The following is a 23595-nucleotide window of genomic DNA, read 5'->3' on the forward strand; positions in this document are numbered from 1 at the left end:
CCAAATCTTGAATTTCCATGCAGGTGTACTTTCCTGGTGTTTAAGGCATATTTTGAATCTTACTGTGATGTTTCAGATCCCCATTTAAGAGCTGTGTGACTTTGAGCAAATTACCTTTTGTCTACTTTCCTCACCTGCAAAATAGGAATAATAATTGTACCCCTTTCATATGCTTGATACGAAGATTAAATGAGAATGCCTGTAAAGCACTTCGAACAGTGTGTGAACATAACAAGTCATTTCTAACTATGGCTGAGAGAAGCCAGGTAATCTACAACTTATCACTTGTATTTAGAGTTTAGTCACTTAATAAATACCTTTCCTTCTTTTTTTTTTTTTTTTTAATTTTTTATTGGATTATAGGTTTTGGGGTACATGAGCAGAGCATGCAAGACAGTTGCGTAGGTACACACATGGCAGTGTTCTTACCTTTCCTTCTTAAATCACATTACTTTAAAAAAAAAATAGTCTACAGTGCCCATATGCAAGAATTGCTAGAAAAACTTAGTGTTTAGCAGCACACATAGCAAACACATGGATAAGTAGGCTAATGATGATAATGATGACTATTTACTGTGCACTTATAGTAGTCCACATTATGACATTTAATTCTCACAAAAATGCCATGCGATAGGTGCTCTTTTAGTTCCTTTTAACAGTGAGTAAACTGAGGCGTAGAAAGGTTTAGTGATTGCCTGAGGTCGCACTGTCCTTAATGAAAAAGCAGATATTTGAGCCCTGGACCTGCCAATGTCAGAAATTGCTCTTAACCACAGCTGCTAAATACCCATTGTCAATTACATACAGCATGGTTAGTATCACTCCGTGTTAATAAGTAAAAATGGTTCCCAAAATACATTCTACAGTGCGTTACAGTCAAGCTACCTGCTCTCCCTTTGTCAGAGAGAGCCATTCAGGAAGCTGCTGGAGGATCTCAGGCACAGGCCTGTCTTACAGCAGCGGTCCTCAAACTGCAGTGTTCGTTTACCTGGTTTTATTAAAACCTACATTACTGGGTCTCGCCTCTACCCATATGTGATTTAATCTTATAAAATGTCATCTCTGCTAAATTAGTTGTCTTCTCATTCTTCTGAGACATTGACTCTCAAAGAGTGGTCCCAAACTAGGAGCATCAGCACCACCTGGGAACATGTTTCTGACTCACTGAGGTTGGTTTAAAAATCTATCCCATAATTGCCTGACTTGCTCAATAGACATTTAACTTCACAAAGACATTTTGAAGTGACAAGTCATCAGCTCTAACACACAGATGTTTAGATAAAAATCAAAAGATAGAAATTTCTACTTTATCTTTAACATTTCTAAAGCATGGTAGTTACTTCCTTATATAGACTTAAAAAATTTTTTTTTTAGACAGGGCTTTACTCTGTCACCCAGGCTGGAGTGCAGTGGCATGCTCATAACTCACTGCAGCCTTGACCTCTGGGGCTCAATTGATCCTCCCATCTCAGCCTCTCAAGTAGCTGAGACTATAAGCACAGGCCACCATGCCCGGCTACTTTTTTATATTTTTTTCAGAGATGGGATTATACCATTTTGCCCAGGCTGGTTGCAAACCCCTGGGCTCAGTTTATCTGCCTGGCTCAGCCTCCCAAAGTGCTGGGATTACAGACAGGAACCACTGCACCCAGCCCTAATATAGAGACATATGATGGCTTCTCCTTCTCCAAAACAGTGGGGTTTGCCTTAAAATGAAGATGTTTTCTTCACTTGCAACTTGGAATTAAGCCTTGAAATTAGAAACAAGTTCTGAGCTGCATTCAACACCATCACATACCCTCAGGGAAGCCTTCCCCCATCACACTTCCTCCCCATTTTGAGACAAGAGGTTTCTCACTCAGTGAGGTTGTAAGCATAATCCAGCAACTCTGGGTCAACTTCTCATGTTCATGGGCTTGCCTCCTTGCCAACGCTAAGTACAGGGTTGTGGAGTGACCTAAGTTAGACTCAACAAGGTATCAGGTAATTACTGATCTTTGAGGGCTATTCAGGGTTGGAGCTACCATAAGACAAGCGGTCACCTTAGGCATGTTGGACTCTAAAATTGGGATAAGGTAAAGCAGAGATTCTAGTGTATCAGGAGCGGCCACGGGAAAGGATCTCTTGGACACCAAATACAGGAGGAAGGAATTTATTTCAGCTGGAAGCAAGGTGGCATAGGTGCCTAACAGCCAAGCTTATCTAACAAAGGGAGGTTTAGCCTTTATATAGGCTTATACTTAGATGTTACACGTGGAAGAATCTTAGGTTCATAGTTTTAGGACTCACATGTGAAAAGGTTTCTGTTTACAGTTTCAGGAATCAAATATGAAAGGGTTCCGGTTTTTACAGTTTTAGGACTCACATGTGAAAAGGTTTTTGGTTTGATCTTGTTTTAAGTAAAAATAGTGCTTTCTGGAGAGTTTCCCCAAGGCCTAGCCTGTTGTTTTCAGGAAGGAGATTCAGGAGGGGCCAGCTGGCCTGCTCTCTTTTTTATTGAGATGCACAGTGGGTGACAGAGGGGGAGGGAATCCCAAATGCCTGGGTCTCCCTCCTCACTAGTTTTACTTTTAACTCTTCATAACTACTTTTAATTCTTCATAATGACAGGGAAGACGGTATAAATACAAATGTGTAAGGACAAATGACCCACAGAACGTTTCTTTTTGCCTATGGAATATGTTACTAAAAGTAGATTTCCTCTTGATTTTTTTTTAGACTCTGGAATTGCAAATACATGTTTATCAGAATGGAAAATTTAGCTAAACAAGTAACTGGAATAAAGTCAACTCATTTTCTCATTAATGAAGAATAAATTATGGATAAAAGTACACACTCTAATATTATATAGCAAATGAATGCACTACAACTATATGGAGAATTTTAGTAATATAATGTTGAATGAAAATTGTTCCAAAAGATTTTATATACATCATGATAATATATTCATTTTAAAAAGTTAAAAACAACTAAAAAAATTCTCAAATTCACCTTTTAAAAATGTATAAATGTGATCATTCTTTGTAAAAATGAAAGCAAGGAGAGGGTGAACAGGAGATGAGATGGAGGAAGACCACATAGATGGATGTAAGTTAGTGACAATGTTCTAGTTTTTATGATGGGTGGTGGTCTCTTCATTTATTATATTAAACATAAACAAAACATAAATACATTAACAGAGCAGTCAGTAAATAAATACAGATAGTCTTGCATGGACCAATGATGAGAGAATATCCAGAACCAAGAATTATGATTAATCCAGTTCTTCGCATCTGAGACTCTTTTTTCTTTTATGGTAATTTAGGTTCTGGGATACATGTGCAGATCATGTAGGATTGTTGCATAGGTATACACATGGCAATGTGGTATCTGAGACACTTAAAAAAAAGAAATTGAGAGAACAGGTTTCTAGGTCACAGATAAAATAACGAAATGTCACTCATTTATAGAAAAATAGTTCCATGCTTAGTTTCCATATGACACTCTCTGACCTGCCACTTTCTCCTCTCATACATGTCAGCAGGTTCAGCCTCTAAATGGAGATCACGAAGGGCACAGATCAGTAGACCATTAAGGGTTGTCAGTAGAATCACTTCAGACAGAATTGTGGCTGTAGGATCCCTAGAATAGGAAAAATATGTGCTTGCTTTTCTTTGATATTCACCTCTCTGAGTAAAGTAAAATATTTGCTTTTTTTTTTTTTTTTTTTTTTTGAGACGGAGTTTCGCTCTTGTTACCCAGGCTGGAGTGCAATGGCGCAATCTTGGCTCACTGCAACCTCCGCCTCCTGGGTTCAGGCAATTCTCCTGCCTCAGCCTCCTGAGTAGCTGGGATTACCGGCACGCGCCACCATGCCCAGCTAATTTTTTGTATTTTTAGTTGAGACGGGGTTTCACCATGTTGACCAGGATGGTCTCGATCTCTTGACCTTGTGATCCACCCGCCTCGGCCTCCCAAAGTGCTGGGATTACAGGCGTAAGCTACCGCTCCCAGCCTAATATTTGCATATTTTTTTTAGAGAAGTGAAAGTGGGAATTTTGGAAAATAAAAAAGACCTATGCATCAAATATGAGCGACTCTTAACTTTACTGGTCATAAGCACTGGGGCCTGTGTCTTAGAAGCTTTTAAATTTGCCTGCCTCCAAGTTGCCTTGATTGCCTCATTCCCTGCTGTTGCTTCTCATTCTTTCAGCATTACCATCTCTGCATGCTGTTCCCTTCACCTTGTGCTGTCTCCACAGCTCTGCATGCTGCAGTCCTGAATTGTTGTGAATGGCTTCAAAAGCTGGCTAGTTCTGTATGTCTCCCCCATGACGTCTTCATGCTTCCAGCAAGAAACACTCTTTCCCATTGTTGGCCTCTCTTAGCACCTAACTTGAGTCCCTCCTGAGAGATTTGCCTTGCTCTAAAGGCAGGACTAGGGTCTCAGCCCACGTGTGCTAGCAAAGAGCTGGGGGACATACAAATCTGAACTGATGTGGAGATAATGGCTCTCACAATGTGTTCTTTGTGAGCCACAGACCCTATGAGAAGGGCTTGGTCATTAGCTCCCTGTTGCTTGGTGTGCTGCAGGCCTTCCTGTGAAACTGGAATATTCTGTCAATACAGCTAAGGTCTGAGGATTTTCTCGTTGATTTCTAATCTAAAAGGAGAATTTTTACCATCCTCTTCCACGATGACCTTCTGTTGTTTTTTTTATTTTATTTTCATGCTTGTTTTGAATCCTTTCTTGCCACTCACACCACACAACAGCCTCACCTCATTCCTGGTCCCTGTTCTAAGGTCGTCCAGATTTTGGCCTCACATGTTTTGGGACCTAGATATGGTTCAAAGAGGGTAATCATAAGAAGAAAAACAAAAATAATAATGAAGTTTTAAAGTGCTTACTGAGTCCCAGCACTATTTTTATGTGTTTTACATATATTATCTTATATCATCCTTGCAACTCTATGAAATAGATACTATTCTTATTCTCCTTTCATAGAAAAAAAAAATGAAGCTCAGAGAGCTTGTCTTTCCCAAGGTCACACAGTTAGTAACTGAAACTACTAAACCATATTATTTTATAAAAGGCAAAGTGAAATAACTTCATAGAGACTGAAAATGCAAGTGAGAAAGAGAGAGGAGATAACTAATGAACCAGGGTGAAAGCTCATCAAGCTATTGGAAGAGGAGCATGGCCAAGTCCAGTGCTGGAACTCTGCTTTGTTTAAATGCAGAGAAGGTGGAGGTCAGTGCTACTGAGAAAGTCCAAGGAGTGAGCCATGTGTGAGACAGATGCAACCTTCCTGATACTCTGAGTGCCACTGCCAAGGGAGGGAAGGAAGCTGTGGGTCAGGAGGATGGTGTTCCCTGGAGGTTGTCACACAGTGGGGATGAAGATGGAGATTGAAAGGTCAAGGCTGTTTGGTCTTAGGGTCAATTAAGAAAAGCCATGTTTAAGTACAGAAGTGAAGTTAAAAATAAAAACAACATTATTTAAGGGCCCCATTGGATGTCTTGGCAACAAGTTGTGAATTATGTCATCTGTTTCCCAGTAAATGGGTGTTTTATTCCATTTGTGGTCTAGAATTGCAAGCAGACCAGCACCACCTCACTGAAATGAAGAAGAGTGGAGAATGAGGTGACTCCAAAACATTCTCATCTTTTCCTTCTCCTTATTTTCTGGACCAAGTCATAGACTCAAATCCCAGCCCTTCCTGCCCTTCTGTCATTCCTTGTGTCTCATTCCCTGTTTTTCTCTCCCAGCCCTTCATCACCTCCTTCCTCCCCTATGAGCACCTCCTGCAATGACACCCCTGTTCCACACCCACCACCACCATTAGTGCTGCTCTTCCTGATTTAGGTTTTCCTGCCAGACAGGAGGGCAGGCATCTCATTTTGGTAAACACTGGATAAATGCTTCTCCTTAAATAGAAGCAGCAGGTTTTCCAGATAGTTCTTTTAAAGGGGCAGAAATTCAGTTCACTTCAGTAAATTTGACAAGAAAGCAAAGATAAGTAACATGTACAAGTCTGGAAAATACTTCAGGGAGGATTTGCTCTGTTATTACTGGGTCCCTAAGATAATGAGCTAGGATGAAGTTTATGACCATGGTGGATGTTACCTTTCCCAGACCTGCCGGGTGAAAGACAATGAGGGGAGGGCTGCCCCATGTACATGCCTGCCACGGAAGTGGTTCCTGAGCTGAGTCAGTGTGGGAGACGATGAATGCCTGTGTGCAGTTTCTTTGATGCTGTGAAGCATGTCTGCCATGGAAAATCCAGGTTGGCCCTGATGGAATAACTCAAATGCAGCATATGCTGGATTGTGAAATGTTTTTCTCTACTGAATGGCCTTTGACACCCTCAACTGCACACTGGTTGGTCCATCCTCTTTTACAACAGGATTATGAGGACTTTGAACCATGAACCAACCGTTAAGTATCCTACTAGCTTTGCAAACCAACATTTGTGTACATGAGTTTGGCTGGAACTGGCCCAGTTTCAAACAGCCTGTGCCTTATGTACGCTCCATCTTTCCCTCCAGTCCTCTGACAATGTATTCACTCCAGGGAAGTGTTCCTGGAGAGTCGTGAGGGTACAGATCATTCTGTAAATTAAATTATTCTCTCCTGTGCACTTTGCCAGTGAATTTCTTCCTCTTCCTCTTGCTGGCCGGTCTGTCTTCGCTTCTGCTCACTCATTGTTTACATCTCACTGAAGAAAACTCTTGCAATTTTGACAAGACGTGGAGAGAAAGTCCCGGTGCTTTTTTATCGTTGGAGCTCTCCTCCTCACAATATTGGTTCATGGACCACCTACTGCATAATCAACTATAGTAATTACCAAAAATGCAGATGCCTGGGTCACCCTCCTCCCAGATCTTCTGAACTGGAATTCTTGTGAGAGTTGCCCAGAAATATGCACTATTATTAAACTTCCATTGTAATCTTCATACATAGTTAGGTTTAGGGGTCATTACATTATTAATTATAATTTTAAGATTCATTTTTATGACTGTGTCAAGTGCTTTCTATACATTAAGTGAATTCATTTTCACAACAACCCAGTGGGGTGGGAATCATTGTCTTTGCACTTAAAACAGGACCTGACACATGGCAGGTGTTCAATAACTTTTTACTAAACAAATAATACATTAACCTTTTAAAATGTATGTGTATACATACAGGAGTAAGGCTTAGAGAAATTAAAAAAAAAAAACTTGGTCAAGATACAAAGCTACTGACAGGTGGAGCTGGGCTTTATAGCTACTTCTAGTCAGAAACTTTCACTTCCCCTTGTTTATTGAAGTTTCTTTACACCCTCTTTGCTTATCATTTCTTTCATTCACTCTTCTTGTTCAGCAGATGGGTTGCCTGTATTTCTGCTTAGGACAGGTGGCTGAGCCAGCCCAAGGTACAGGAGTGAACTGGGTGGAGTTGTCTCTGATCCTCTTGGCCTCCTTAGGGCCTCCTCCCTTTCTCAGACGTGAGACGTTCTGAAGGCAGAGTTCTAACCCAGGAGAAAGTAGAACTTTTTGGAGGAGTCCATGGGGAGTCTCTTTTAGAATCAGAATCTTCAGAAACACCCTCTTGTACACACACACACACACATACATACACACACACTATTGTGTACACACAGACACACCCTATAGTGTACACACACACACACACAGAATAAAAAAACAGAAACATGCTCTTCACTGAACAATGGCAAAAGGAAAACCACCTTTTGTAAAGAGTAATTTTAAAAATGTGAGTAGAAAAAAAGCATTTCCTATTGTAGGTCTTTTTAAGGGCTAGTGTAATCAAGGCCTTTTTTGAGAAGCCATCTCCTGGCCTTTGAGCCACTGTACCAGTCAGTAGTTTCAGCTAAAATGGTATTATTAAGGGCTTGCTATATATATGCCGGGCATCGTTCTAATTTCTCTGCATGTTTCACCTGAATTTCCACAATCTTTTAGCAATACTTAATAACCTCATCCCTAGTTTATAGATGAGGATACTAAGGCAGAGAGAGGGTAAATTCATTCCTCAAGGCACCATAGAGAGTAAGTAGAGGAGCCACGATTCAAACCCAGGTGTCTCAACTCCAGAACTCTCTTAATGCTACGTAATATGGTGCGACTACTCTTATTATAAAAAGATTTTCCTTAAAAATTACATTTTTAAAAAATAAAAAAAGGATTGTTCATACATCAATGCACTCCCATATATATTTTATAATACGAGTAATGTGCACATGGTTAGAAAAGCCAAATGGCTCAGAAAGATAATAAAATGAAAATAAGAATCACTTTATATCCACACTTTCCTGTTTCCAAGAGACACCGCTATTTATCCCTCCAGAACATTTTTCTTGAGGGATAAAAATCATTTTATTATTTTAGTAGCCCAAAAGAAGATAAAAATCATTTTATCCCTTAAGAAAAATGTTCTGTGCATATAGCAGGTTACATATTATCTAAAGATTTATTTACAAAAAAGCAGACTTGTAATATCCACTTTTCTGCATTCCGTTTTTCTCATCTAATAACAGGTGTTTGATATCTTTTCACTTCAACACACCCTGGATCATGTTACTCCTTTTCATGATGGCAGAGTATTCTCCTAGGCTGGTGTACCACCTGATTTAACCAGTCTCTATTGATGGACGACTAGGTTGTCTGTTGGGATCCTTATGTGCAGGATAAATTCCTAGCAGTACAGTGTTCCTTTTTATGCATGTAGCATAATTCATACTCTTACTAACTCTGTTTTCACAAACCCTTAACAGAGCTCGTATTATCAAACTCTTTTGTCTATCAGATAGATGAAAAAAGTCTCCTTAGCTTTATTTATATTTTTAGTGGTGTCGATAGATTATATATGGCTTTTCCTGTGTATCGGCCATTTGTTTTTATTTTTCTGTCATCTGCCTATTATGTCCTTGGGCCATTTTTCTGTTAGTTTTTCTTTTCCAATTTTATGAGCTTTTGGTAAATGAAGACAATTAGCCTTTTATGTATTGTAAATATTTTTTCAGTGTAACATTTGTCTTTGACCTTCCTATTTCCCCATAAGCAGTTTTATTTTATGTAGTTGGATTTATCAATGCAAATTATTCACTTCTAAATACTCCAAGTTTGAACTTCTCTTTTGTGTTTAGATGTGTATGTGTGTGTGTGTGTGTGTGTGTGTGTGTGATTTTAAGTATATGGCAGGTTCATCAATTGAACATTAATCAGAATGAAAAAAAACTTTTCTGAAACTATGATATAAATGGAAATTACAATTTTTTCAAGAATAATTTCATTCTCCAATGCAACAAAACCTGTGTATGTATCTTATCAATGTATTGATCATTTAATCAAAAATTCCCTTTCTGAGATAAATACCCATAGGGGGTTCAGGAAAGCAATTTGCAAAAACGAAAACAAAAACCCTGTTTAAGCTGTGAAGCATTTCTTGGATTCCTTGGCTGGACCCCCCAAGCCTTAGCAGCTAAGAGTCAGTTCTACTGAATGTACTTTAGAGCAGCTTCTTTTAATAGTGTCTTGCATAATTGCATGGGTCCACTGCTCCTGCTGCTCCTAATTAGCTGTGCTTAGCTTCAGTGAAAATGGTTCCTCTCTCCTCCCTGGAGACCTGCAAATGTAAAAATCGTTGTATTTTGGTGGGTTGGGTGGGGAAGGAGGCTAGGAGAGAAGAGGTGGGAACTAGGTGTTTTTTGCTTTTTGTTTTAATTTGCTGCCTCTATTTGAGGTGGTCCAACCTGAATTAATTTGATAGCTTTGCAGTGATAAAGGATAAGAGAGGGTTTGGAGATACTTAAATCAGTGGTTTATAATGGCTTAATACAGCTTAGTAAAGCTCAGGATTGCTTTATATTGTGATATTCTGATGTATGAGGACTGCTCCATATCTTGAAAACACGCAAAAATAATAACATCCTAAGAGACCAGATTACAGGCACTGCTTAAAAATAAGTCTAGTCAGTTATCAGTTTGGGCACGTATTCTTTTTGTTTTCATTTTTCCTTCCTTTTCTAATTCCCTGGCATTAGCAAACATGCACAGAAGACTTACTACTCTAACATTATAAATAAAAGGAACATCTCCCAAAAGAGTTCACCAGTGCTATGAAATAAAAAAATGCCAGAACTTCTGGAGGCCACTGGGCATAGCTTCTTGATAGTTGGAAAAACGCCTTCTGCCGCAGGATGCTTAGTCATCAAGAGTTTGGCATCAGAGCGTTGTCTTAAAGGTCATCAAATTCATCCTGTCTGTTCAGTCCTGGAATATCACTCCACTAACGTGGCAGCTGATCGAAAACAGTATTGATGAGGAACAAAGACTGTTCATGAGGATGACATTCATTGTTTACAAGAAACCTATGGGCCAGGCGCTATAAGTATCATCTTTATTTAACCAATTAGGAATCTGGGACACAGAGAAGTGAAGTAACTTGACTAAAACTCCCCACTTACTATGGAATAGAGGCAGGCTTTGAATCCAGGCTCTCTAGCTGAGGTTCTATGGTTTTGTTGTTGTTGTTGTTTGTTATTTGAGATGGAGTCTTGCTCTGTCACCCAGGCTGGAGTGCAGTGGCATGATATTGGCTCACGGTAACCTCCGCCTCCCTGGTTCAAGTGATTCTCCTGCCTCAGCCTCCCAAGCGGCTAGGATTACAGGCACTTACCACCACGCCCGGCTGATTTTTGTATTTTTAGTTGAGACGGGGTTTTGCCATGTTGGCCAGGTTGGTCTCGTACTTCTGATCTCAGATAATCCGCCCGCCTCGGCCTCCCAAAGTGTCGGCATTACAGGCATGAGCCACTGTGCCTAGATGAGGTTCTCTGTTTTTTAGGTTAGGTACTCTGTGTGTGATTTTAGTAACCCAAAAGAGCACTGTAACAATACCTTAGTTGCATTCACTGTTAAAAGGAAATGAATAAAGAGTGCCTCTCCTTCCTTGTATCTTTGTTGCCAACTAATAGATAAATGGGGGAGGTGGGTTAGGTGTCCAGCGTTTCTCTTATTTTGTTTAGTACATGAAGAGATTATATCAGATGATGTATTAAATTTAGCCTTCCTGTTGTCCCTTAAAAATAGTTCATTGATTTTTACACTGCGTTACCCAGTTTATGTTTTTTAAATTCTTAAATTGAAATAGTTATAAAGTAGTATATTCATTTTTCACTATCGTAATATTCAAATAGTCTTGAATACAGCTGTAGGGGTCCCTGAATGTGCCTTCTAATCTCTTTCAGTACTGAAGCAAAGTGACCTTAGGCCCTGCAAATACAGAAAAGTCAATATATTGAGTTCCAGTACCGATAAAATATAGAACAAAGTTGTCCTTTTAGTTCAGAGAACATAATTACCACAGATCAAAAGTACCATGGGTAACAATGGATTTTCAGCAATTATCTATTCTTGTTCTAGAATTTCTGCTTTTATGTAAGCAGTTAAATTACAATCAGTGGGCTTTTGTGAAAGGAATTAAAACTGAGTGTTTCAGAGTAATAATTTCACATTAGAAAATAATATCTTAAACCTGATGGCTGTAACCACAGGAGACCTATATTTGAAAATTGCCTATCTTTATCATTTAATAACCAACCTGGTAATTTACTAGCAAACAGAGCTGGTTGAGTTAGGCTGTGAGGAACAGCATGTTACTGGACTGCATTACCAATCATGAATCTTTGAGAATTACAAACTGCTACAGTTTAACAGTGCATTCCTTAGAGTCAACTGATGAAGTTTGGGGAGCTTCTGGGAGCTCATTACATTAGTAGACAAAGTCTCTCCAATCCAGAAGGAATAGCTGGTCTCAGTTCTGATAAACTGCCATGCTAATCTTCCCATAATTCTGCTGGGAGCTGGGAGTCACTGCTGTCATCTGGTTGATGGGTCATTCTTGGTCTCATTCCTGGAGACCTGGACATCCTAGAGGCTGGAGTTCCTGAGAGCTCCCGGAAACCAGGGAAAGGATTCTTTTGTCTCTCTCTGCCTTGTGATTACCTACCTTCCTCTCTAGTAAAACTAATAAAATCCATCAGAGAGAGAACTCTGTTCTCCAGTAGGCCAAAGTCTGGCCTCATCTTGTACCTATGGTTCATGTTGGCCTGTTAGGGAGATGGTAATGCATAGTTTCATTAAGAACTTCTTCTGTTCCCCTGCTTCTTCCCACTGCCTTCCTGAGGACAAAGCATAGTATCAAAGAAATAGCATGAAGATTTGGTCCTGGACAAGACCTACAAGCCTCAGGCAAATCAGCCTCAGTTTCCTCCATGGTAAAATAATGAGATTAATGTCTGTTTTACAAAGATAACAAGATTAAATAATATAATGAATAGAAAGCATCTTGAACAGGGCCGGGGACCTAGTAAGCACTCAAAAAAGTCATTATTATGATAATTATTCTTCACTGCTTGTTAGAAAATCAAGGATTTGGGCTATTCATAGTTTCTTTAGCTCAGAAACGTGAGCTGTCTCTGGATTCTAGACCAGAAGAGGCACAAATTGTGTTGTAGGGGTTGAACAACAAGGTCAAATTAAACAGTATACCTAGATTTATTTTCAAAAGCACACGGTACTTCACTATTTTAAAACATTCTTTTTCTTCTTCTCATCGTTCTAGCTTACATCTTCCACCTTCTCTCACTTCCCCAGGCAGTGTCTGAGAATGTTTCCATTATTACTCTTTCAGAACATATTTTCATTAGAATGAATTTATATAAATTATTTTACCATATAGCATGTTTCTATTATAATTACACACCCAACTGTAGTCTGCACTCAAAATATAATGTGATTTTTGCAAACTAAAGAACATCCTTGCCTGTACTCCTACCCTGAAGCTGCAATTTCAAATTTCAGTGTCATTTACAGGTTCTATCATTGTTATCCTGTTTAAAAATGTTAAATTTCTGCTTTTCTGTTAAGGATCTATTCTTTAAAGAAAAACCAAAACTGCAGTCAGAGAAAGTCACTCCTCAGATAGTGCTGGCTCAGGCAGTCTGAGGGTCCAGGCTTTCCTCTTTTCCTACTGCCTCTAAATGGTTAACTGTCTCCAAACCTAACGTGCCAAATTGAAGTATGACTAGCTGACTGCCGAAGCCCGAAAATAAAGTCTGTTGGAAAAACTACTCTTGGACTGATAAGTATTTCGCTTTTTCTTTTGCTTGAAGTAGAGTGAGCCCGTTGTTGTCGAGTGAGAGCCTCACACACTGGAGGGTGGTGCATTTTTTGATGTGCTTGGGTCACTGTTGGCAGTGTCTGCAGGAAGACCGGCTTCTTTATGAAACCAGCCTTACTGTGTGTCTTAGCTGTGTTGATGAAATGATGTCCTTGTCCTGGGCCTTCTCTTGCCTGCTTTGAGGAAAATGCCGTGAGCCTGGAAGCTCTGGAACCTTGGCACTTGCCAATAGCGTGCAAATGCAGAGAGCAGGGACCTGGAAGGCAGAGAACTGGCCAGTGTGTTCTCCGGTTTTCTTTCCCTCACGCTTCTCTCTCCCCTGTTGTTTTTCAGGCAGTGAAGCTGATTTTAGCTCCTCGAGCAGCACAGGCAGCATATCTGCTCCTGAGGTCCATATGTCGACTGCGGGAAGCAAGCGGTCTTCTTCTTCACGCAAGTAGGCACCGTCTCTGCTTTGTAATTAAGATGCTTTACACAGGTGACTCAACTGCACCTATGCATCCATAGAACCACCCAGCTTACTCTCTGTTCATATATTATTATTCAGTCGGCTTTTTTTTGGTGGGGGTTAGTGATTTTAAACTGGTACTTTTCCTGCCTTGCCTACTGTGGTCACATGGCACACCTGTGTTTGTCCATCCATGGCTGTCTGCCATCCAGCCCTTGGCTCTATGCCCACTCCTCCTTCTGTCCCTTCTCTCTTTCCCTCACTCACCTGTGTACTTACCTGGGTAGGAAGCTAATGGTCTCCCACTTCCCACCAACCTCCCCTCCATGAATCTGAGTCTCTTGGCTGTGAAGCCTCTGACTTCACCCTTTATTTCCCCTAGCTGGGCTTCCATTTTTAACCTTTGTGAAATAAGCAGTTACTCCCTGACCACTCCCAGCATTTACCTGGGGAGAGAGTGAAAAAGTGTAGTAAAGTTCATAGGCATAGATGGCCACCCAGAGAGCACACTGGCTGGGTGTGTGGGCTCTGAAGCCAGGCTGTTCTGGCTCAAATGCCAGCACCACCAATTCCAGGCTGTCTGGCTCTGAGCAAGTTGCTTAACTATTCTATGCCCCATTTTCCTCATCTGTAAATTAGAGCTAACTACCTCAGAGGGTTTATTGTTAGGATTAAACAAGTTAATAAAGGTAGAATGCTGAGTCAGAGCACGGAGCCTAGCAAGCTTAAACCAATGCTCTCCATTGATGTTATTTGAATTGGAGAGGACTATGAGAACATGGGAGCCACTATGCACATTTAGTGGGAGGGATGGTAAGCCCCAGGATTCTGTGCCTGCCACCAGTGGCTTTGTTTATTCATTTAACAAGTATTTATTGAGCATCCACTATGAGGAAACAAAACTCCACAAAACTATATTCATTCTAGTAGGACAAGAAGACCAATAAATTGAAAAATAGTTATTTTTTAAAGTAATTACATTATTTTTTAAAAACAGGGAAAGGAGATAAAGAGTAATGTGGTTTGTGGTATATTTTAGCTTCGTGGGTTGTAGGACACTTTAGTGATGAGCTGAGCTCTGAGCAGGGACTTGAACGAACCTATGGAGGGAGCCACACAACATGGGGGGACCTGGCTTCTGACTTTACTGTCCTGGGTCACAGTGTCCAAGAGAGGGTTGGACTGTGTGACTTTTTAAGGTCTATTCCTGGAGAAAATCCATTTAGTGTCTAAAAGCCTGCCTTTCCAGGACTCAGCAAGCAAATATTTTCTATTTCTTGTGGGTAAGCTGAAGATTTAGCTGATTGATGTTTATAGAGGGACCTGAGACCCCCCCAGGGCACAGTTTTATCATCAAAAATACAGCTGAAGCCAACAAACCTATAAGGAAAGAGTAAAGTCCACAGTAAAAGAGCACAATTGCTCTATCCCCACCCCACCTCCCACCCCCATTTTGGCAATCCCAAGTGCCTCTGGGATTATAGGACATAATGTAAACATTCTCTGTGTAAATCAGATATGGCTTGCTCTGAGAATAAACCATTTATCTAACCCATTCAAGAAATTACGACATACACATGGAACAAGGTATCAAAGAATATAGAAAGGCAAAAAAATTAAAAAGGAAGGCCTGTAGACAAAGCCAATTTAAATATTTCAAAGGAATTTGTGTTTGTAGTTAAATTCCAAGGTCGCGTCAATAATACAGAGTGACTAAGAGAAAATATTCTAGTCTAGAATTCATGGTTTCTTTAAGTGACCTAAAATTGATACATTAAACATAAAATAGCTAAATATAATTATATGCAAATCAGATGAATGCTTATATTAGTATCTGTTGTAGACAAGCAACAATAGACTTCAAAGGTTTAACAAAAATTAATAGATGGAAAATTGAAAATGGCAACATTCTATCTATTATATTCAGTTTTTAAAACAATCTTGGCCAGGCACAGTGGCTCACACCTGTAATCCCAGCACTTTGGGAGGCCGAGGCGGGCATATTGCTTGAGGTCAGGAGGTTGAGACCAGCCTGGCCAAAATGGTGAAACCCGGTCTCTACTAAAAATACACACACACACACACACACACACACACACACACACACACAAACGTAGCCAGTCGTGTAAGTGGTTGCCTGTTATCCCATGTACTTGGGAGGCTGAGGCAGGAGAATGGCTTAACCCTGGGAGGCGGAAGTTGTGGTGAGCTGAGATCACACCACTGCACTCCAGTCCTGGGCAAGGGAAAAAGACTCTGTCTCAAAAAATAAATAAAAGAATCTCACCCAACACAGAGTACCATCAGTAGATTTTCCTCATGGACTATCTCAGGCATTTCATGTAAATTTCATGTTCTGGAGGACTATGCATAGAGGGCAGATCCTCTAGAGTAGCCAGGTATCCCTGCCAAACTCTGTAGTAGCTTGTCATCCTTTCAATTAGCTGGTTCCTCCTGTAGTGAATGAATTTTCTCTGTGGAGAATTAGCTTCCTGAAGGAAGGCTAACAGGAAGATTGGTCAAGCAATATGAGATGTGAGGAACAGGTGGAGTTGATGAGAATATTTTTGACAAGCTATTTTAAAATAAAAGTTGAAAGGCTTACAGATTATCTTGTCTCACAGAAGGCCAACTTTGCTGGTATTTCTAAGTAATTATCTTTCTTAAACTAAAACACTAATCTGTTTGGAAGATAGAAATAAGACAGAAAAGAAAACCCTTGGGATTTGGAGTCAGACAGACCTGAGATTGAGGTTAGCCTCCATTATTTATCAGGTGTGTGACCCCAAGCCTCAGTTTCCTGTTTTGGGATATGGGATAATAATAGCATCTTACTCCACGGAGTTAAATGAGATGATATATGTGAGTGCTTGACATGGCGCCCAGAACTTAGTAAAGGGTTTTAAAAGGTGGTTTTTGTCGGTTGTGTTCTTCTGAGGCTGCTCTCGTTGGCTTATAGTGGCCATCTTCTCCCTCTGTCTCTACATCATCTTCCCTCTGTTTTGTCTGTTCAAATTCCTTCTTTTTATAATGACACCAGTTAAATTGGATTAGGGCCCACCCTAACTGCCTCATTTTAACTTAATCACTTTTTAAAAGCCCTGTCATTCTGTGGTACTGGGAGTTAGGGCTTTAACATATCAATTTGCAGAGGGTGACACAATTCAACCCTAGATCATGGTCAAGGTGATGATGATGATGATGATGGTGATGGTGATAATAATATTACCTGAAGTCCAGAGCCAATGGTCAGGAAATAGAAATTCACCCAGGTCACTCATGAGGTTTCTCCTTCACTCTTCTTTTTCTCTAAACTTGCAGTTGCTGTATTCAGGTTTGTAGAAGGGTTCAGGGTCAGCAAAATTTTCTCTCTTCTTTGTGAACTTCGTTCTTCTTGTCCACAAGACCAAAGGATCTCGGATGGGCTGAAGAGGATAGCATTGGGTTTGCCAGTACATGGCATGACACACATGGAATCTCAGCTTCCCCTTTGAAAATGTTTACTATCAATGCCTGTAATGAGTTTGCATCTATATATGTTAGTATTTGAACTATTAAATGAAGAGAACTGATATTTTTAAGCATGTTGCTTCTTTTTAAAAAGTTAGCTCTTACAGGCCGTGCGTGGTGGCTCACACCTGTATTCCCAGCACTTTGGGAGGCCGAGGCTGGCGGATCACGAGGTCAAGAGATCGAGACCATCCTGGCCAACATGGTGAAACCCCGTCTCTACTAAAAATAGAAAATTAGCTGGGCATGGTGGCACGTGCCTGTAGTTCCAGCTACTCGGGAGGCTGAGGCAGGAGAATCATTTGAATCCAGGAGGTGGAGGTTACAGTGAGCCAAGATTGCATCACGGCATTCCAGCCTGGTGACAGAGTGAGACTTTGTCTCAAAAAATAAAGTTAACTATTATAAATAGTCTGATAATTTATTTCCTGAATAATATTCAGAGAGCATAGTAAATAGTGCTAGGGTCACAGAAGGTCCTCAGTGGAAGTTAACTTGGAATAAAATTCTCCAAGTCAAAATATGGGACAGCTCTTTACATTCCCACCTAGCCTGTAATAGTTAATCCTCCATATTTCTCAAAATCAGATTAAGAAATAGTCTGGTTGGTGCCAGACTTAGAAGTGAAACATGGAAAAGAAAATGCACACCAGGGTACATGTTCCTTTCAGCTACTCATGAAGTTCTTTCTACCACAGGCTGCTGAATTTGGTTTGTCAGAAAGCCATCAGCCCATCTGTTCCATGTAAAGTGTCCTCTTCTCACGAAGAGAAGAGCAGCATTCACTTGGATGATTTCAAAAGGAAAGAACTCTTTCACTTTAGAACTTGGTTACATTTTGTTTATGTTTGATTTGCTAGGTTGACAGCCAGTTGAAATTATATTTGATTGTAAATAAGTAATCATGGTTTCAAAGTCAAGTATACCCCCATGCACACTCGCATTCACACACACACACATATCTCATTAAGATGTCAGTTGGATACAGCTGTGCAAAGAAAGGATTGTCAGGAAGCAGTACTACTATATAAAGGTATCTTGTTTTCTCTCTCTTTTTTATTTTTTGCCATCGAGTAATATTCCTGACATAGAACTTTTATCGTGTTTAAGTAATTTCAACATTCTCAAGATGCTTCCTTACACTAGTGGGTATCAAATCTCTGCAACAGGTGAGGTTTGAACAAGTTTATCCTCTAGTAATACTCTATAGTTGAGTTACACTTACTAGCTTGTAGAATGCACTCACATGCATTCTTTGATTTAATTTTCACATCAATTCTGTGAGGAAGGTAGGAAAGGGGTGTGTGTGTGTGTGTGTGTGTGTGTGTGTGTGTGTGTTTTGATCCTTATGTTAAGGGGCTCACTTGCCTAAGTTCCTACTAAGTGGCAGTTCCACTGACTCACACCTGGTTTATTTATTTAGCAGTCCTTTAGGGAACACTTACCATGTATCAAAAGTAGGAGGGTAGAAAGAACAGGCTGTGTTTCTGCTCTCAAGGATGGCCTAGTCTAGCAGGAAGTTGTGACACCATGTGAAAAGTCCAGTGATGGAAATTTGCACCGAATTTTAGGGAGCATTAAAAGGTGCTCCTACACAGGCCTAGGGAAGGAAGAAATCAGAGAAAGCTCTGTAGAATAAATCCCCATCAGTCTCAAAGTAGGAAGTATCCTGGTATCCAGGGGCTTAGGGAAAGGAGCAGGAGAACATTCTAGCAGAAATTATGAGTTCAAAAACCTACAAATGGTCAAGCATGGATCCTTCAGTAAGTCATTTGGAATGCTGTAGTACAGAGGGAGGAGGGAGGAGTGGTGGAGGATGGGGTTGAACAGAGCGGTGGGATTGGACCTCGTGAACCATCTTACGGAGGCTGGCCTTTGTTCTGGAGGCAGTGGGGAACCATCAAAAGGCTTTGAGGAGGACAGTGAATCAGATTCCATTTTGAAAGACCACTCCAGCCACAGGCCAACCTTCTACTGCAGGGAGCAGGGCAAGAGGCAGAAGAACCACGATGGGCTGTTTTAGCATTTCAACAATTAAATGACAAAGGTTGTCTTAAGTCACTGGGGCTAGAAAAAAATGAAAAAATATTTTTTAAGTGATCAAAATTGCAGACTATACATTTATGCGTGTTCTGTTTATCCTGCACTGTTTTCTTCTCCTCCATTATGGGCTGCCACCTTCCCCTGTCCTCCAAATGAACTGCCTTAATTTTCTTACCCTGACATGAACCAAATGCAAATGCTTCTAAACTGAAACAGGTGGACTAGAACAAAAACCACATCTTGAAAACAGCCTCCAAAATAAACCTGAGCTAAGTCAATATTCTACATTGTGTATGTTCTTAGCAGGCTATTGGGTGTAATCCAAAACAAGCTTTATGGTCAGAAACTATTTGAAAGAACAGAGGGAGAGAGGTTGCTTGTGCTGTTGACACAAGGAGAGAGAATACCAGCCAGGTGGGAAGAAGGCTACTCCTAAGGACAGTCTACACAAATAATTGTATTGCCCCTTTCAACTCTATAAATTGGATTTCCTTAGATTTAGGGAGCAAGACATTAGCCCTTGGGCATCTGTAACCCCAAGGATTTTAACATTTTTCATGCCTTTCTCCCAGTCGAGGTCCTCATGGGCGGAGTAATGGAGCTTCGTCACATAAGCCTGGCAGCAGCCCATCATCTCCAAGGGAAAAGGACCTTCTGTCCATGCTGTGCAGGAATCAGCTGAGCCCCGTCAATATCCATCCCAGTTATGCACCTTCTTCCCCAAGCAGTAGCAACTCAGGCTCCTACAAAGGAAGCGACTGTAGCCCCATCATGAGGTGAGTCCTGCTCACCCAATTCATGCATCTTAGTTTGTCCTACTTGGTAAGCGGTTCTTTAAAAAAGAAAAACAAAAAGTTAGACAACTCCTGATCCCTTGCCTGCTTCTACAAGACACTGCGCTTTCCTTTCCCACATCCGGCTGATTCTTCAAGGGCTGCTGCAGAAATAGCACAAACCACAGTTTCTAACAAGGCGCAACAGTCCAAGCAGTTCCTGGATAGGGAGAGAAAATAACACAGAGGCAGCAGGAGGCTAAGGCAGGAGAATTGCTTGAATCCAGCAGGCAAGGCAGAGGTTCCAATGAGCCAAGATCACACCACTGCACTCCAGTCTGGGCAACAGAGCAAGACTCCATCTCAAAAAACAAACAAAAACAACTTAAGATGATTCTGTAGGCACCTGTTGCTACAGAGGTGTGTGAAAGGTGGGGAGTGGGATCCAACTCAGTCTGGAGCAATCAGAGGAGGCCTCCCTGAGAAAGTGAAATGGAATTGAAGTCTGAAGAGCAAGCAGGAAGTTACTTCGTATGAGGCTGTGGGGTGTGTGGAGTAGAAAGAAGGAACTACATTTCCAAAGAGACCACGACAGGAGGACTGGATGGTGGACACGGACACAGATCATCCTGGAGGCAGGCTCAGGGAGCTGGCAGCACAGTGGCTGGGACTGTGTTCAGAGTCAGAGGGAGCTGGCTACCTTCCTCCTTTGGCCTTCTTCCCACTGGGCAGCACTGTTCTTGTCAGTCAGCTCTCTTACAGCAGGGATTCCCAGCTCCCAGCCGGGCCTGAGAGGGGTCAAGATTCCAGCAAGGGCTGTTTTGTAAAACATTGAGCTCTCTTATAAAACACACTGGGGAGAGTTAAGTGGAGGTAGAAACTTCTTCCCCTCAGAAGGACCTTTCCATTTCCTCCAGACAGGCATACTCACAGCAGAGATTGATTTTAGAACAACTTGCTTTCAGCAAATAGCCATCAGGATCTTTAGGCAGTGGCACACTGTGCAGAAAGTTAGGTCATCTTGCTTGCTTGCTTCTCTTCTGCCCAGGCCCATTCCCAGGCCCCCACCCATTGTGCCGCATGTTACTCTGAACTGACAGCTCTGGCACCTGGACAATTGTGCATTATTTTGTATGAGAACATTCCTAAGCCATAGAAAATTCTCCTCCTCCACTGTCCCTATTCTCTCCATAAATACACAAATACCCCTCTTAATCTTCAAAGTAATTAACAGTCTTAAGATTGGCAGTTCTATTACAGCTCACCTTCTGAAGTGAGGTCAGCTGTTATTGAGGTTTAAGACCCCAGCACACAGCTGCCATTCCTTCTCAAGCTGTTAACTGTGTCTAGCTCAATGTGGGTGGCTTTAACAAAGTGCCCTAGACTTTGGTCCAAATCTTTCAAGAACCATGGGCTGCATACTGCAGACTTAGGTCTGACATCAGGGTGCCAGCAAGACCTGGTTCTGGGGAGGATTGTCTTCTGGGCTGCAGACTGCTGACCTCTTACTGTATCCTCACAGGGTGGAAAATAAAAGCTAGAAAGCTCTCTGGGGTTCCTTTTATATTACTTCCCAATGTCCTCACCTCCTAATGCCATCATATTGCGGTAAGATTTTAAACATATGAATTCTGAAGGGCACAACATTCAATTGATAACACTGTGTGTTACTTTTCTTTTTATAGAAAAGGAAATGGCAAAAAGTAACATTTCATTATTTTGTTTCAGGCGTTCTGGAAGGTACATGTCTTGCGGTGAAAATCATGGTGTCAGACCCCCAAACCCAGAGCAGTATTTGACTCCTCTGCAGCAGAAAGAGGTTACAGTGCGACACCTAAAGACCAAGCTAAAGGAATCTGAGCGCCGACTCCATGAAAGGTGAACCTACCTTCCTTGCACAGTGGGGTTTGTGACAGCTGCTTTTTCCATAAAAATGAAATATGAACCCAAACTACAGAAAGAAAAGAAAAAATGATTGTATTCAGTTTTTGTCAAATTTTTAAAATCAGCCTCTGAAAAGAGCCATTTCATAATTCTGTGTGATTTGACTGTTGCAGAAGTTCAGGGAGGCCTGTAGGTTAGAGGAGATCCTTTTGTTGTTGTTTTTTTCCCAGTGTGTACAGCTTTGAGGTGAATAATTGGGTGTGTGCATGACTGTTTTTAAATGGCAAAAACACGTGCAGGAACAATCCCATACTTCCAGCAGAATAGGTAATTAAAAGTAAACTGGCCTTTTCTTCCACAATGGTCACACACCATGGACCAATTAAGCCCTGTTTATATTCATGCACAAATGGATATCTGTATGCATTGTGATTCCCGCATGCTATTTTTGTGCCGAAGGAAGGGGCTCATTGTTCTTGGCCAAGTGTTAAGGTTGAAAAAAAAAAAAGCCCATGCTTAAGAGATCTTATCTTGGAGAGAAGACCTTTGACATCTTGGCAGCAGGCCAGTTTTTGTGCTTGATGATTTTCCCCTGGAACATTTTGGAACAGAACAGAAAAGTTCTGACGAGTGTAGCTGAGTTCAGGGTGAAGGTGGCATCTGCATTCTCTTAAGAGTCTGGGTTAGCTACCTGATCAGCTCAGACCTCCTCCTCTGCTGCCACAAAGATATGGAGAAAACTCAATGACCTTGGTTGCTAAAACTGTGGGCAGATAAGGGCATAGACTGTGAGGAAAGGACATTTTTCATCTTTCAAATTAATTTGGTTCCTCATCTGTCTGAAATAGAACTGAGACCCAAACTCTCTTCTGGGGTGAGTCAAACTGTGAGTCTGCAAGTGTTTGGTGTGTGGTTTGAGGAGTCCATGGGAGGATTTGAGCACTCAAGGGAGGAAGAAATGAGAATTTAGCAAATCTTGGGAAAATATTCTAGCCTAAACTTAAAGAGCAATATTGATGTTTCTTTATATATATGAGGATCCTGACTATGACTTCCTATCCTCTGAGAATGTAAGGACTATGAAAAAATTATATGTAGGAAAGAATTTATATACAAATATCTTAAAATAGGGTTGTCCTGTGAAGGATCTAAAAATTAGGATAGATTCTCCTTAGTGTAGGATGAATTCAGTATTATCCTGAGAGGAGATCGAATAAGCAGTTGTCAACATGTAAAGTCCCTGCCACGCATAGCATTTTATGATTTCCAAAATGTTTATCATTGGAATACCATCAGAACAATTTAGCAAGGTTAAAACTTACCAGTCTACCTTCTGTCTTTGATAGGTAATTAAAAGTGAACTGGCCTTTTCTTCCACAAACAATAGACATTAGGAACAGGTAGGCTATGGACATAAAAACAGGCTAAGAGATGCTAAATTGTTGTAATCATAAAGTTTCAAATATTAAGGATTGAGTAGAAGACTTGTAACACACTTTGGGCAATGTCTGACCCATAATGAGTACTCAAAAAAAAAAAAAAAAAAAAGGAAATCGTGGTAGCTATTTTGATTCTGATTCCGATTACTATTATTACTTTAGCCATTTTACAATTAAAGAGAAAGTTCATGGCTAATCTCTGCCAAAGAGAAAATGTACTGCTTCTTTAAGTTTAGGCTGGAATGTTTTCTGAAGTTGTGCTGTATTCTCTTGAGTTCCCTGCATTCAAAACTGATTTCACATCTATATTTCAAGTGGAAGAATATGAGC

General features: G+C 40.8%; 1 protein-coding gene across 17 annotated transcripts in view; it reads left to right on the forward strand.

Annotated features, from left to right (window-relative positions):
* SYBU (syntabulin) overlaps positions 1-23595 on the forward strand; it is a 114815-nt gene that overhangs the window by 89308 nt on the left and 1912 nt on the right. For 12 of the 17 annotated variants that reach the window (XM_008983341.5, XM_008983338.4, XM_008983342.5 and 9 more), the window contains 3 exons: positions 13502-13604; positions 19742-19945; positions 21671-21820. In XM_008983341.5, coding sequence (XP_008981589.1) covers positions 13502-13604; positions 19742-19945; positions 21671-21820 — 457 coding nt within the window. The remainder of the gene's footprint in view (positions 1-13501; positions 13605-19741; positions 19946-21670; positions 21821-23595) is intronic. The other 5 variants (XM_017965629.4, XM_035277189.3, XM_078353282.1 and 2 more) reach the window with 1 other exon arrangement.

The sequence above is a fragment of the Callithrix jacchus genome, chromosome 16, assembly GCF_049354715.1.
Source record: "Callithrix jacchus isolate 240 chromosome 16, calJac240_pri, whole genome shotgun sequence".
In the NCBI taxonomy this organism is placed as follows: domain Eukaryota; kingdom Metazoa; phylum Chordata; class Mammalia; order Primates; family Cebidae; genus Callithrix; species Callithrix jacchus.